The 15598-nt window shown below is 53.4% G+C and overlaps 1 protein-coding gene across 2 annotated transcripts; it reads right to left on the bottom strand.

Moving 5' to 3' along the window:
* ABCF2 (ATP binding cassette subfamily F member 2) lies at window positions 1–11941 on the bottom strand. 2 transcript variants are annotated; one of them, XM_008263907.4, is made up of 15 exons: window positions 11783–11941; window positions 10944–11143; window positions 9422–9634; window positions 8783–8965; window positions 8531–8702; window positions 6670–6765; window positions 5761–5863; window positions 3868–3963; window positions 3597–3716; window positions 3425–3514; window positions 2966–3076; window positions 2347–2409; window positions 2013–2141; window positions 1245–1448; window positions 1–679 (listed from the first exon to the last, which is right to left on the bottom strand). In XM_008263907.4, exons 2-15 carry the CDS (start codon window positions 11098–11100, stop codon window positions 542–544), a joined length of 1875 nt encoding a protein of 624 aa, XP_008262129.1. In that variant the 5' UTR covers window positions 11101–11143; window positions 11783–11941; the 3' UTR covers window positions 1–541. The 2 variants fall into 2 exon arrangements, with proteins under 2 accessions (XP_008262129.1, XP_002715099.1); XM_002715053.5 differs by having other exon boundaries at window positions 11756–11912.
* Window positions 11942–15598: the final 3657 nt, after the last annotated feature.

Here is a 15598-nt window from a genome sequence, read left to right as displayed (position 1 = left end):
CATGGCTTCCTCTTTCTTTATTGGACACGTTGTAGATGTCACGCAGGTCTAAAAGTTACACCGTTAAATATTTAAAAACCGACCAGGACTAAGACCCTGGCCCAGAGCTCCAAACCCGAAGCAAAAAGGAATGGTAGCGGTGGGCTGGGGGGTATTCCTCCAACATCACCAAAACCCAGAAAACAAGGATCTTAGGCTCCTTCGCAGACCAAACCCAGGGCTCGGGCCCCCAGGCTAACCCTCAGGTGCCTCTGGCTGCATCACTCTCGGGGTAAGTAACCAGCAAGGGGCTGGAGGGAACAGCCAGCCAAGTCCAGACGCGGCCGAATGTAACTGGAAGGAGGAGAGGAAACGGACAGCTACTGTCCAGCTGTAGGTAAGATAACAGAGAGCAGCTAAGGCAGGCCGAGGGATGGGGAGAGGCTGGGAGCGGTATTGCAGCAATGCAGGAGTGTAGCCCAGGGTCCTGTCCTGAGTAGCTGGTCAGGGTAGCAGCTGTTAGTCCCCGGATGGAGCTCCTGACCCACGCCTGGCCGAGGGCTCACACGTTGTGGGTCCTCTTGGTGAGCTGGGGCTCCTCATCTACCAACTTGGACTTGAGGTGCTCCTTGTAGGCCAGGATGTCTCCAGGCCACTTGGTGATTGTCTGCTTCTCACAGACCCAAATTTCCTGTGCAACCTAGAAAGCAAATCCTGCACTTAATCCCGGCAGCCACTTCCCCAGCCCTCACCCATCACCTGAGGAGCTTCCGGAAGAAAGCTCCTCCCTCCCTCTCCCCAGGCCCCTCCCCAGCTCAGTCTCACCTCTTCGGGAAGGCCTAACCCACAGGTACCAGAGCAGCAGGCCCCAGGGCCCTCTCTGTCACCCTGCCATCAGTCCCCAGGAGGGTCTGGATCTGACCAGCGGCCTCACGCACCCAGCTTCCTGTAGCCCACCCCCGTCTCCTCCAAGCTTTGCTGCGGAGTGTCAGCGAAACAGCACCCTGTCTGATCCAGGTCCTCTTAGCAGGGTTCTATTTTTGGACTGAAGAGTCTTGGGAGAGCAGTGAAAGGACCCTGTTCGCTACCCAACTCCTTCCCCGATCTGGGCCAACCACACCAAGTTGCCTGACACCCCAACGGCTACTGAAGAAGGGTCTCGGCCTAGGCTCTCTCTCCAGTAGCCACAAAGAGGCCTAAGATCCAGCCCTCAGTGCCCTCTGTGCCCGACCCCCTTCTCCTAACTGCTTTCTGTGGGGCCTCACCTGCTGAATGAGTCTGAAATCATGGCTGACCAGCATCATCCCACCCTCAAACTCATTGATGGCGTCTGCCAGCGCGTCGATGGTCTCAATATCCAGGTGGTTGGTGGGCTCGTCCAGGAAGAGCATGTGGGGGTTCTGCCAGGCCAGCCAGGCCAGACACACTCTGCACTTCTGCCCGTCTGACAAGTTCCGGATTGGGCTCACCTGAGTGGAACCATGGCGTGCACAAAACTTAGTTACCCCACCACAAAGCACACTCACCCGCCCCCCCCCCCCCATCTCTCCCTGGCTCCTCCAGTAGAATTACTGCCATTCTGCTTAGAGAGGCACAAGATCACACAGCCAGACAGCGGCACAGCCACTGAAGCCTGAACGGGACACACCTGCAGACCTGAAGCCATCAGTGAGTTCACCCTGTCACCACTGAAAGTTTAATGAGCTCAAGCAGTCCAGTAGGTGCTCAGCTCCGGAACTGAATCCACGAATTCGCTTTCTAGGCTTCAAGCTCCCTTGCTCTCAGGCACCACGACACGTGGGCACGTCGGAGCCCAGCGCACTCTCCTTGCCCCTCCCCCTACAATGGCACCTCAATGTCCTGGTACGTAAGAGCTAGCGCAAAGGAAAGGCAGCAGCTCTCTTAGGGGCTGGGAGCCAGCAGTGGGGACTCTAGGGAAGCTTCCAAAGCCGCAGGGCCAGGCTACGGTGTCCCCGACCCCTCAGCAGCGTCTGCCAGCCACCAGGGCTCTTCCCACAGCCTCTACTACTGACCTGCTGCTTCCCAGTGAGCCCGTACCGCCCGATGATCTTCCTCATCTCTTCCTTCTCCTTGATCTCTGGGTAGCACTTCATCATGTACTCCAGAGGCGAGAGATCCAGGTCCAGCTGCTCTTGTAAATGCTACGCAGAAAATGGAACCCACCCAGACGTGACTCGTGCCCTGCTTCCCAGGGCGCCCGCTGTGCTACCGGCCAGGTAACTAACTCTCTACCTCGACCCAGGCACCTGTTCAGGCTCCAGGGAAGCAGGTAGGTTTGACCAGGTTAGAATTCCTTGGGGGAGGGCTGGGACTTGGCCAGATGCGACCCCACCCCTAGGTCTGTACCTGATGGTAACGCCCTATCTTGACGTGAGAATGTTTCCGGATCATTCCGTCTGTAGGTAGTAGCTAGGAAGAAAAAGAGCAGGTGTCAACGTAAGCTTACAAAAAGGAAATCTGGGGCAGAGCAGGGCAAAAAAACACGTCCACACTGAACAGGACACGACTTCAAAACCCAATCTACGGGAACAACTCAGACTGCTGTCTGGCCACTCTAACATTTAGGAAGATACGCTGAAACCTGGTGTTGAGAGAGGCAAAGACCCACGAGATACAATTTGCTACGTGGTTAAGAACTGTCTGCCACAGAAGGTACTATGTAACAGAGCCCATGGATATAGCTACCATACACCTCTTGTAAAATAGAAACCTACCTCCACACACAGATGTCCCTGCATTCTGAATGCTGACTGAAAACAGAAAACACTGACACACACACACTGTCCTCTGACTCCTCCTACCCCACCTCCACCCAGATAAAACCGCTCAGCCACGACATTCTGTCTCATCCCCAACCCCCAAGTGGCTCACTCGGCACCAGGGCCCTGTGCCCCTAAATAACTTCACTGCAGACAACCCAAGCGCCCACTCCTGCAAGCAGCCACAGCCCGCCTCGGGGCCCTACCTCTCCAGTCAGCAGCTTCAAAAGAGTTGACTTCCCTGCTCCATTGGGCCCTACCAGAGCCACTCGTGTGTCGAGGTCGATACCAAATTCTAGATTATTGTAGATGCAAGGCTGAGATGGGTACAAGAGAAGCACACACAGGCGAGGGTATGGATCCACTCTGCCTGGCAGAGCAGCCCGCTGAGTCCCCCGTGGCCGGCTGAGGTGAGGAGAGGGGGAAGGAGGCACGCGCAAAAGCAGACCCCACCCACTGGACCCGCCCCGCCCATCCAGCTGAGCGCTTTCCCTTCCCACTGCTCGAAGGAGGAGGAGGCACCCCAGCTGCCACAGCTGAAAATCCCCCACACCAATGGGGCAGGAGTGGTCGGCCAGGAAGCAGAGAGGCTCCCACCAGCCAGTGCTCACTCTGTGGGGTACATGCTGGCTTCCCAGGCAGACACAGCCCTGGCCTGAACTTACCCCATCTTTTGTGTACTTGAAGCTCACGTTTTGCACCATGATGACAGGCGGTGGGATCTTGCCACATGGTGGGAAGTAAAACGACAGTGTCTAGGGAGGCAAGAGGGCATGCATCAGGCTGGCTCCTTTCTCCTCCGCGTACCTCAGGCCACCTCACCCCGTCGGCCCGCACCTTGTCGCTCACGACCCTCTCTGTTAGTCCCGACGCCATCATCTTCTGTAGCGTCTTCTCCTTGCTCTGGGCTTGCCGGGCCAGCTTTGCACTGCCATGACCAAACCTAGCGATGTAGTTCTGAAAGAGACCAGAAAGGGGGGCTTGGAGCGTGTGCAGGCACCAAAGAACCATCTTGAAATCCAGGGTGAAGCGTGACGACCACGGCTTCTTCCGGTTCTCCTCCACCTCTCTGACTGCCTGGGTCGGGAGGGCTCGGCCCCGCCCCTACCTTCATGTGCGCGATCTGATCTTGCTCCCAGTGGAACCTCTTCATCTGGTTCTCCTCCAGCTCCAGCCGTGTCTTTACGTACTGATCATAGTTACCCTGCAGGGAAACACAGGGTGGGCAGCTTCAACCTGGCTCTCAGAGCTTAGGGAGATGAGGTTGGCCGTGATTGGGCCCTGCCTATGAGGGTGTGCAGTAAACAGAGGGTGAGCATTAAAGCAGCGCATCCTAACCTAGAACGCGCGGTCTTTTTGATTCTGGGCCTCCTGCTCAGGCCAGCGAGGACCGGGCTCCAGAGCAAAGCCTTAGATTAGCCAAAAGAACTCCCACAGTATTGTGGTCAGCCCTGAAACACGGACATTACGATGTACAGTGCCTTCCAACACGGCCACCTACTGCTCCCCAGTCCCAGAGGCTGACGGCCCACACAAAACTGCAAGAGCTGTCCTCTGAGGGCAGATAGGCCATTCAGATTCAGTGCCAGGCAAACCCTGCAAACCGCCATGGTTTCTATCTGCAAACACCTGGCCATAAGCTAAATATCCACAAGTCAGAGGACAGCCACACCATTTAGTATCTATTGCACAGCTGCTTGAGAGTGAGGCTGATTCATACACATACACTCACATGGAAATGCAATCTAGGGAACAGAATGATTAAGATCACAACTGTGGGGACAGCGCTGTGGCATAGTGGGCAAAGCCACCACCTGCAGTGCCGGCATCCCATATGGGCACCAGGTTGAGTCCTGGCTGCTCCACTTCTGATCCAGCTCTCTGCTATGGCCTGGGAAAGCAAGAGCATAGTCCTCGGGCCCCTGCACCTGCATGGGACACCCAGAAGAACCTCCTGGCTCCTGGCTTCAGATCGGCCCAACTCTAGCCATTGTGGCCATTTGAGGAGTGAACAGCGAATGGAGGACCTCTCTCTCTGTAACTCTGCCTTTCAAATAAATAAATAAATCTTTTTTTTTTAAAAAAAGCACCCATTTATTCAAAAAAAATTACAACTTTATAAAAAGAAAAAGGATATATGCACCTACGAAAATTTTTTTAAATTTACTTATTTGAAAGGCAGTTTCAGAGAGGTAGAGGCGCGCACACACACACACACACACAGAAAGTCTTCCAACCATTGGTTCACTCCTCAAACAGCCACAACAGCCAGAGCTAGGATGATCTAAAGCCAGGAGCCAGGAGCTTCTTCAGGGTTTCCCATGAGGGTGCAGGGGCCTGAGGACTTGAGCCATCTCCTACTGCTTTCCCAGGCCATAGCAGGGAGCTGGATGGGAAGTGGAGCAGCCAGGACTCCAACTGGCACCCATGTAGGATGCCAGCACTGCAGGCAGCAGCTTTACTCACTATGCCATAGCACCGACCCCAGCACCTATAAAATTTTCTACAAATGCCGGAAAGTACACAAGAACCTTCTGGAATGCTATATAAGAATCTACTACTACTCTCATGGAGAGTGTGACTATGAATGAAGAGAGCTTCCATTGTTCACTTTTTTGGAATGTAAAAAGCGAGGCATTAACAGTGTGCTGGGACCGTAACCCCATTCTCACACAAGGAACGTCCGTGTGCTGACACGAGCGGATTAAGGAGTCAGTCAAGAAAGCAGAGGGGAGCAGGGCCTGCCCAGGCACCACGAAAAGTCAACTGCTTTGCCATAAGGCAAACATACACCATATGGAAAGACTGCCAACCCATGGCCTATGACCTGAAAGCAATGGCTTCGGGACGAAAATAAAACAGGCTTCAGGACTCCTTGTCCACGGCTTTTTATAGCAATAGGGAGAAAAGAGCTGGGTCTGTCTTTTTTTTATTTTTAAAGGAGCACCTCGAGAAGTGTTAAGTGTAGAGACAGCCGTGGAAACAGCTGAGGCCCACTCACCGTATAATACTTCAGTTTCTTGTTGTGCATGTGAATGATGTTGGTGCAGACACCATTCAGAAAATCCTGGGAATGGGAGACGAGAACCAGGATGCGCTTAAAACTGCAAAGCCAAAAAACCAGTCAGAAGGTGCTCAAATATGGGAGACAGTTGGTAACAGGTGAAGGGAGACCCAGTCCAGAAAGCCTTCTCCCTACCCCATCTTCACACCTGAGCACCCCCTAGGTGTCCCTGCCAGCATGTAAGCCAGCACGGCACAGCTGATCCGAAAGCGCTGCCGACGCCTCTCAGAGGGTGCGGAGACGTCACCATTCCTTAATCTCCTGTCCGATTTCCAATCCCATGTTGGACATGGCAGTAGCAGTGACAGCAAAAAGGCAAGTGTGCACAAACAAATATACCCATAAATGTGTCGAGGGAAAAGCTGTATCGTAGGAAAAAATGTATCGTAGGAAAAGCTGAAACAAACATGCCAAAAAGCACAATGCCTCCCCCTGAGGGAAGGCGCCGGGCCGCGGCCCCCCTGAAAGCTCTGCTCGACGCGGGGCACTCAGCTCCTCCGCTACCAAGGACCCAGCAGCGTTTCTTTCGCTGCACTGTGATCCTTGACGCGATGTCTACAAATACAATCAAGGTAAAAAGTTGTGTTTAACAAATATGGTGTATTTCAAATATGGCAAAAACTGAAAAGGCTTTTTTTTTTTTTTTTTTTTTAAAGAAAAATCTCACACGTTCCGACTGAATGAAAACAAACCCAAAGGCCAACTCCTAAAGGGGCTCTTGCCAGGTTTCCCGTGGAGCCCACTGTGGCCACACTGCAGTCCATCTTCTCACTGCGGGCATGCCTCTCTGCCCTGTTCCGCTCCCCTTCCAGATTCGCCCGCCCCCGTCGAATGCACGCCCCTTACGTTTTCAGTTCTTCTTCCAACCACACACAAGCATCTAGGTCCAAGTGGTTGGTGGGCTCATCCAGAAGCAGCATGAAGGGCCGGATAAAGAGGGCTCTAAAGGAAGGAGAGGACACGGGTGCTTCAGCATCGCAGGGCTACAGCAAAGGGCCGGCCTGCCCACCGCACGCAACTCCAGGCAGGCCTGGCTGCAGCCCTGCAACCAAGTCCAGGGTCAAAGCCTCAGAGGGAAGGGGAGACTCGGTGAGGAACCAGCCTTCAAGGGCAGGGGCTGAAGGACAGAAATGAGCTCAGAAGCACAGAAACGCAGTTTGGTAATAAGGCTGTAAGTCCTTAAGTCTGCAAGGCCTCGACACCAGCGTGGGTGACTATGAGGAAGACTAAAGGATAAAGGAAATAAACTTCTAAGGCAAAGAGCAGTCACGTTAGATCTTTCTGGTGGGGATGCCCGTCTCTAGCAAGGACGTCAAAGAATGTTCTTTCTGTAACCTGGAATCCTTTCTTAAACTGGAAAAACAGGAGAGCAGTCTCTAAGGCGCTACTTCCCAAACCTGCAGTCACCACATATGAGAAAATTGTTAGAAACAAGATTTCTGGGGGCCAGCATGGTGGCAAAGCAGGTAAAGCTGCTGCCTGACACTGGCATCCAACAAGGGCTCTAGTTCAAGGCCCAGCTGCTCCACTTCCGATCCAGCTCCCTGCTAATGGCCTGAGAAAGCAGAAGATGGCCCAAGTCCTTGGGCCCCTGCTCCCATGTGACAGACCCAAATGAAGCTCCTGGCTCCTGGCTTGCAGCTATTTGGAGAGTGAACCAGTGGATGGAGGATCTCTCTGTCTCTCTCCATCGCTCTGTAACTCTGGTTTTCAAATAAACAAATATTTAAAAAACCAAAGAAGAATTAAGATTTCTGAGCATCCAATACCTGTGTAGATCTGAGGGAGAGGCCGGGAAATGTGTCTTTCAATGCTCCCAGGGTAACTATAGGCAGTTAATTCTCGCTAGCACGTAGAACTACTGCTCTCACATTCTAAGACACACACACAGGACAAGTGTGGTGGTGCAGCAGGTTAAGTCACTGCTTGCCACACCAGAATCCCACACTGGAGTGCTGGTGCGAGTCCTGACTGCTCTGCTTCCAATCCAGCTTTCTGCTAATGTGCCTGGGAAGGCAGCAGATAGAGGCCCAATTGCCACCCATGTGGGAGACCAGGATTGGAGCTCCTGGTTTCAGCATGGTCCAGCCTTGGCTGCTGCTGCCATTTAGAGAGTGAAACAGCAGATGGAAGATCTCTCTCTTCTCTCTCTCTCTCCCCTGTGCTGTCACTCTGCCTTTCAAATAAATAAATCTTAATAAAAAGACACCCAGGTTATTTCGACATCAGTGGATCCAGTGCTATCAATTCACTTTGAAAAGAACGTGGGGAAGGAATTGTTTATTTGAGTAGAGTCTCTGGGAGGACAGACAGAATTCTGCTCTACCAACATCTGCTTTGGGCTCAGGTCACAAGAGAGTAAAGAGAGATAATATAACAGCCATCTAACACGGTACCATAGCAGGAATCAGCAGGAATGAAGCACAGAAAAGGTGGGAGAGAGAGACGAGAAGCAGACCCAACCCCAGCATTTTCCCCAGGGTTCCTAGGCAATTTCCCACAGATTCCTAAATCCCGTGCTGGCCCGCTGCCGTCATTCACTATGGCTTCAGCCAGAAAGCTCACTCCCCAGCCTACACACACCACCCCCTGTCTACACTCGGCAGCTACTCACTGCTGACTCCTGCTGCTCATGGTTCCCCAGGCATGAACTACCTGACTCTGAGACGGGGAGCCCCAAGGAGTGGGAAGGCAGGGAGGGACTCACCTGGCGAGGGCAACCCTCATCCTCCAGCCGCCACTGAAGTCTTTCAGCTTCTTGCGCTGCATGGCGGGGGTGAAGCCCAGGCCGTGCAGGATCCGCGAGGCCCTCATCTCCGCCTTGTCGGCGTCCAGCTCCTCCAGGCGCTCGTACAACTCCATGAGCTTCTCACACTCCGCTGCGGGCGGCACACGCCTGTGAGGCTCCCCGGGGCTTTCGCAGGAGGAAGCCCACCCCGCCCCCGGCCTGGGGCCCTACCGTCCTCGTGAGCCAGCCGCTCGGCCTCCCTCTCCAGCATGGCCCGCTCCGTGTCCACCTCCATCACGCACTGCAGAGGCGTCTTGTCACTAGGCGGCATCTCCCGAGTCAGGTGGTAGATGTCGATGTGCTCAGGGATGGGCACTTCCCGCTTCCCAATGGCAGACAGCAACATGGACTTCCCTGAGACGGGGAGACGGGGACCCTGAGCAACCTCCCTTTCGGCCTCACCGTCACCCTTCCACTGCAGCCAAACCGGGACCGTGCCATGTCGGGAGCACCTTCCGCCCCTTCACTCCCTCCGACCCTGCTGCGCCCTGGTCTTGCGGTACCATTCCGACTTTCTTCCGGTTCTCGTCCCACCACTCCCTCCATGACGCCCTTTCCACTTACGGCAGCTTCACTTACGGAAGCCCACTGCCCCTCCACTGCTTTCGGCACCTGCTGTCTGTAACTACCCGTGTGGGACTTAGCACACACTGCCCTGTGCTGCTGGTGCCTTTTCCCCAGGGCGTATCTGGCATCTCCCACCCATATTATAAATGCCTTGCTTTGTACACAGCTGGTGCTAAGTAAATACTTGCTGAGTGATCGATGAGCCAGAGAGACACCTCCCACCTTGCCTTCTGCGAGCCTCACCGATTCCATTTAACCCAATGAGGCCATAGCGGCGGCCTGAGTTTAACTCCAGCTTGGTGTCACTGAGCAGCTCTTGCCCGTGGAAGGTGAGTGAGAGGTTGATGATGTGGACGTCAGTACTGTTGGGGTGAGAGGCCAGGACACCAGTCACAGCTCGGGCAGCCGCTTTCTTCAGCTCGAAGTCTTCCAGCTCCTTGGTCAGCAAATCCACCTCTGGGGGACAGAAAACAATTTGGGGAGAGGGGGAGAAGAGGGCTTCCGTTCTTACACAGAGGCCGGTTCTGAGGGCCAGGATGGGATCGTGCTGAGTGGACTCGGGTGCTGCACAGGCTTCAGACAGGATGCACGTGGACAGACCTGCCTGGACACTGCTCGCTTTGACGGCTCTTCCCTATCTTGGCCGCTCATGTCCTATTCACTTCCATCATGCCCGCCCCCAGTATTCCGGCCGGGACTGCCCCACAGGCTGCCTTTATCATACCACCTCTCCTAAGAATCCTCATCTTGGAGATGACGCCTCCCACCCGGCTCTCCTCACATTTTTCTAACTCCCCTTTTTCTGAATTCCTGTCTGTTACAATTGACATTACTAAGCACCCTCTCCTCTTCAAACGTTCACTCAGTATCTGAGACAGGTCACAAAAGTCTCACAAGATGCGGTACCTGCACTCAAAGATCAAACAACTCTGCATGAAGAAACAGAAGACAGAGCATAAAAAGGCAAAGAGACGCTGTGAGATAGCAAAGGTCAACGGAAAGATCACTGAGGACAGGTGTGTCTGGGAGAGGCTCTGCTACCTTGCACTGGGCCTCAAATGTCCAATGTAGCTAGTACAGACGCTGTGGTAACAGTACTGAAGCGTGTCAAAGGACAGAAGCATGCTAACTATTCAAGGGACCACCAACAGTCTGGATGCAGCAGACTTCTTCAGGGAGTTTCTTGGGGGCAGAGAAGACAGCTGGGATTAGCCTGCCAGGGGCCTGAAATATTCTGTCACAGCTGCCATGCTTCCTCAGCTGGACTTGGTACCTTACCAGAGGGCCGACTGAGTTTATAATGCCTCAGTCAGTGTACTGCACTTGAGAAGTGCTCAGTAACTATCTCCCAAAATACTCAGATCCATGTCACAGAGGCCCGGGGGGCGGGGGGGGGGTACCAGATAATAATGCACAAGCTATGCTCTTGTTGTTGTAGTCACTACCCCCGTGAGCCTGGTCCACTGGCCACCACGTGGAGAGGCGGGCCGGGAACTGACCTTCTCAGCCTAACACACAGACAGCTCAGTGCCTCCCCTAAGTGCTTGCCACGGAGGACACGGGAACCTTGTGTTCAGTCTCTTGATCGGTAGTAACCGGCTGCACCAACTCCATCTGCATTCGTTTGGGTCACGGTTCCATAGCTCCAGATACATTCTCCTTCGCCAGGAAGGTCAAGAGTCTGACTCCAGCTGGAGCACGCGTTAAACCTTAGCCACCACCCCGGGGAATGGGGAACGGGGAATGGAGCCCTCCCTCAATTCACCTGTGGCCTCTCTGCCATTGGCCTCGTTTTTCTCCTCGGCCACCTGTGGCTCTGTGACAGCGTCTCCATTCTCCTCGTGCCCCTTTTTGGGCCGCTGCCGAGCCTTGGCAGCCTCCTTCTTTTTGGCTGCTTTCTTCTTGGCCAGGTCAGAGGGCATGGTGATGGAGCCACAGGGGTGGGGTCCTGTTCTTTCGGGGAGCCTGGAAGAAGGCACGCAGATAGCCCGAACCTTTCACCTTTTGGTCAGAATGCCTGGGCCTGGCTCCATCTCTCGCAGGAAGTTTCCTCTCCAGCCTCGATGCCCAGCTCGGCCCCGCCTCGTCTCTCGCAACTCGGTCAGGCTCCCTTAAGCCAGTTGCGATTCCTACCACTCTTTTAATCGAAGCACTTCTCCCCCCACGGGCTTTGTCTAGCAATCGCCACGGGCTGCCTCACTTTGGAATCGCTCCTTCTCTCGGGGCCTCCCCTTAGCGAGCAGCCAAGGTCCCCGTCTCCGGTTTCCCCGCAACTTGGCGCTCCGCACCCCAGCAGCCGCCTCGCTTCCTGGGTCTCTTCCTCCCGCCTCCTCTCCGTCGTCCCGGTCCGCCCCGCCCAGCCGTCGGGCCCAGCTTCTTCCCGGGACACACCGGTCTTCCCCCTCTGCTGAGTCCCCTGGAGTCTCCGCACTCGCCACCCCCCGAAGCTGCCCCTACACCCAGCCCATCAGCTTCTCTCTCTTGGCCCTTTCTTCTCCCCTGCGGTCCTCTCCATCCCGACCCTGTCCTTCCTTCCTCATCTCGTCCTCCCTCCCCCTCACTGGCTGGTACCCTCACCCCAAAACGCTTCTTCCCCCAACTCACTGGGCCTCGCCGCTCGGCCTCTGTCGCAACAGAGCTGCTCCTTGAGCTCCTCCGCATGCGGCCGGCTCACGAGCCAATCACGGCCTCGGATGGCGCTCAGCGCGCCGCCGCGCGGACTTCTGGGGACTGTAGTCCTCAAGTCGCGGCTACCAAGCGTGGGCTCGGCCTCGAGAACTACTACATATCCCAAGGCCCTTGCGATCCCACGTGATGTCATCAGGATGCGCGAGGCCCGAGGAGGGGCGGGGTTAGAGTCCGAGAGCCCTGTGCCACCAGGCCGCTTCAGGCGCTAGAAACTGCAAATCCCAGATTGCTCCTCGGATAAGCGGGCTGGGCCTTCTCGGTTTTACTCCACCTCTCGAAAACCTACTGAGCTATGTGGAGATACCGTTTACAGGGCTGCCCTCCCGGCTTAGCCAGCAGGGTGTTCGACTACGTTTCCCAGCGTGCATCAGGCGGGAACGGGTCGAGACAATGGGAAAGACAAGGTTAGAGGCAGGAGGCGGGGTCAGAGTGCGGCGGCTCGGCAGAGAGGACCCCGAGAGCAGGTTACCCTGCCAGGGTGATGCGAACAGAATTCCTCCACGACAGAAAGCCGGCTCGTTTCATGAAACCGAAATTTTAGAGGCTGACTGCTTTAGCCAAACTTTTAGAAGGTGCCAGATGTTCGGGAGCCTTGGCCGCTTTGCCTAGCCACTCGGAACTGTTAGGTTTCCATGAAGGTCATGTTAATTTGGTGGGAAGAATAAAAAAGTATAAAAGTCCTTTTACTCAATTTAGCATTATCCTCAGCCACGTGTCCTCGCTGATTGTCCCTTGAGTTTCACTGTTTAAAAATCTCTTGTAGGGCCTGGCGTTTGGCACATAGGTTTAGATCCTGCTTGGGAAGTTCCGTCCCACCTCAGAATGCCTGGATCGCAGTCCTGGCTCTGTTTCCAATCTTCTTGGCAGTGTGCACTCTGGTTCAAGTACTTGGGTCCCTGCCACCAAACCTGGAGATGCAAATGGACATCTGGGCTCCTGATTTCTCCCTGGCCCAGTCTGGGTTATTGTAGGCAATTTGAGGGGTGAACCAGCAGGTGGAAGATCTCTGTTTCTGTGAGTTTGTGAATAAAAACAAATAATTTTAAAAGTCTCATAGAGATCGTTTCTTTTGATTAAGATCAAGTGTAAAAGTCTCCTAGATTTCATATTACCTACATTGCAAATCCCACATTTGTAGCCTCAAAAACAAAAACAAAAAAGGCTTGCTCCTCCCTTCATAATAAACTAGTTTTCCTTCTCAGACTCAGTGTTTTAATACATCCTCTGCTGGTTAAAGTGAGTGTGAGGCTCAGAGATGAGCACTGGAGTTACCATGGTGAAAAGTCATTTTCTGGGGCCAGCGCTGTGGTGCAGCGGGTCAAAGCCCTGGCCTGAAGTGCCAGCATCCCATAAGGGCGCTGGTTCTAGTCCTGGCTACTCCTCTTCCAATCCAGCTCTCTGCTATGGCCTGGGAGAGCACTGGAGTATGGGCCCCTGCACCCCGCTGGGAGACTTGGAAAAAGCTCCTGGCTCCTGGGTTCAGATTGGCCCAGCTCCGGCCATTGAGGCCAATTGGGGAATGAACCAGCAGGTGGAAGACTTCTTTCTGTCCCTCTCCCTGTCCTTAACTCTGCCTCTCAAATAAGTACATACATCTTTTTTAAAAATAAAAAGTTTCATTTTTGTTAATTAATTAGCTAATATTAGAAAACCTCTGAGGTTTTCTTCCTGCATCCTGTTCCTCATAGAATCCTTGCCTAAATGTGCACTAGTTACTTCTTTCACATATTTAACAAATATTAAGCATCTATAAGGGGCAAAAACTATGTTTTAGGTAAAAGAAAAAAAAAAACCTGTAGGCTATAATTAAGTGATTGCAAAGCCCTTCAGTATGAGGTAAAGGAGTTCTTTATAGTTATGGATCACATAAAAATCACTAATCCAAGCTCCTGAGCCTCCTGGGAGCATTCTCTAAAAAACGTATCCCTCTCTTGGCCTCAGTTAAATGTGGATGACGGGGCCGGTGCTGTGGCACAGCAGGGTAAGCTGCCACCTGCAGCCCAGCATCCCATATGGACTCCGATTTGAGGCCCTGCTGCTCCACTTCTGATCCAGCTCCCTGCTAATGTGCTTGAGAAAACAGAAGAAGATGGCCAAAGTCCTTGGGTCCCTATACCCTCCTAGGAGACCTGGAAGAAGCTCCTGGCTCCTGGCTTTGGTCTGGCCTAGCCCCAGCCATTGTGGCCATTTGAGGAGTGAACCAGTGGATGGAAGGCCTCTCTCCCTCTGTCTTTCCCTCTCTCTGTCTCTGTAACTCTGTCTTACAAAATAAATAATCTTTTTTTAGGGGCTGGCGCTGTGGTGCAGCAGGTTAAAGTCCTGGCCTGAAGCGCCAGCATCCCATACGGGTGCTGGTTCTAGTCCTGGCTGCTCTATTTCCGATCCAGCTCTCTGCTATGGCCTGGGATAGCAGTAGAAGATGGCCCAAGTCCTTGGGCCCTTGCACCCACGTGAGAGACCCGGAAGAAGCTCCTTGCTCCTGGATTCGGATTGGCGCAGCTCCAGCCATTGCAGCCATCTGGGGAGTGAACCAGCAGATGGAAGACTTCTCTCTCTGTCTCTCCCTCTCTCTGTAAGTCATCTTTCAAATAAATAAAATAAATCTTAAAAATAAATAATTTTTTTAAAAAATGTGGACTACAGGCAGCTTACATGTTACAAAGAATAGTAACATTTATTCTGCTATTCCACTTATGACATCACATTTAATCCCTCCACAAATTTTGAGGTGGATGTTATGACCCGTTTATAGGCTCAGAAACTGAAGTACAGGGCTGTTCATACCATCGTGCTGCTGGTCAGAGACAGCACCAGGATTTCAGGTTGGAGTACGTTGGTTCCAGAACTCCAGCTCATTAAAATGGCTCAGGATGACAAGGGAAAGACTAAGTGGTCATTTCACCAAATTCACGTGCAGGGCAGCCAAACATGGCTGTGACTTCCTATAAAAGAGCAGTCGCTGGGCAGAGTCCCTTTCAACAGTTGCTATTTAGAAGTTCTATCATTCCCACTCCAAGGCTTAGATCTCTTACATGGAAAAGAACTGGGGGTTAGAGGAAAGGAAATGGAGGAGAGGCAGGTGTTCGGTATAGTGGTTAAGAAACCACTCTGGATGCCTGCATTCCATATCAAATGCCTATGTTCAAGAATCTTACCCTCCATCCAATTCCAGCTTCCTACTAATGTGTATCCTGGGAAGCAGCAGCTTTTTTTTTTTTTTTTTAAAGACTACTTTATTGAGTATTTAAAATGTCTATGGTTCGTCCAAGGCCACCGAGCAAATTAAAACCCTCAACTCTCAGGGAAACCACATCACCCTAGTTCCCAGGACAGCCACAGCACACCAGAGTGAAGAGCGCAGACAACCAGGGGCCCAGCCCCAGTCCCCAGTAGGGCTCCCGCGCGGGATGACAGGTGCCTGCAGGCGGAGTCTGCCCTGGTGAGCCCCTCCCGTCCTGTCTTTGTCATCGGCTGATGATCCTCAGGTGGGGATTCCTCTCTTGCGCAGCCATCAGAAGTGCGTGGGTTTCCTCTATATGTTTCAGCCTCAGCACCTGCAGGGTGCACCCTGGGTGGCTCATGGCCGCCAGCAGCACAGCCAGCCCCGGTGGTCCAGGGTGTTGTGGGTCAGGTCCAAATTCCCCAGAGTCTTGCTGCTGGTGAGAGCGGAAGGAAGTTGGGTCCTTGTCACCCATGTGGGAGAACTGAATTGAGTTTCCAGTTCCTTGTCTT

The sequence above is a fragment of the Oryctolagus cuniculus genome, chromosome 7, assembly GCF_964237555.1.
Source record: "Oryctolagus cuniculus chromosome 7, mOryCun1.1, whole genome shotgun sequence".
In the NCBI taxonomy this organism is placed as follows: Eukaryota; Metazoa; Chordata; class Mammalia; order Lagomorpha; family Leporidae; genus Oryctolagus; species Oryctolagus cuniculus.
This window is presented reverse-complemented; position numbering and strand designations above follow the sequence as displayed.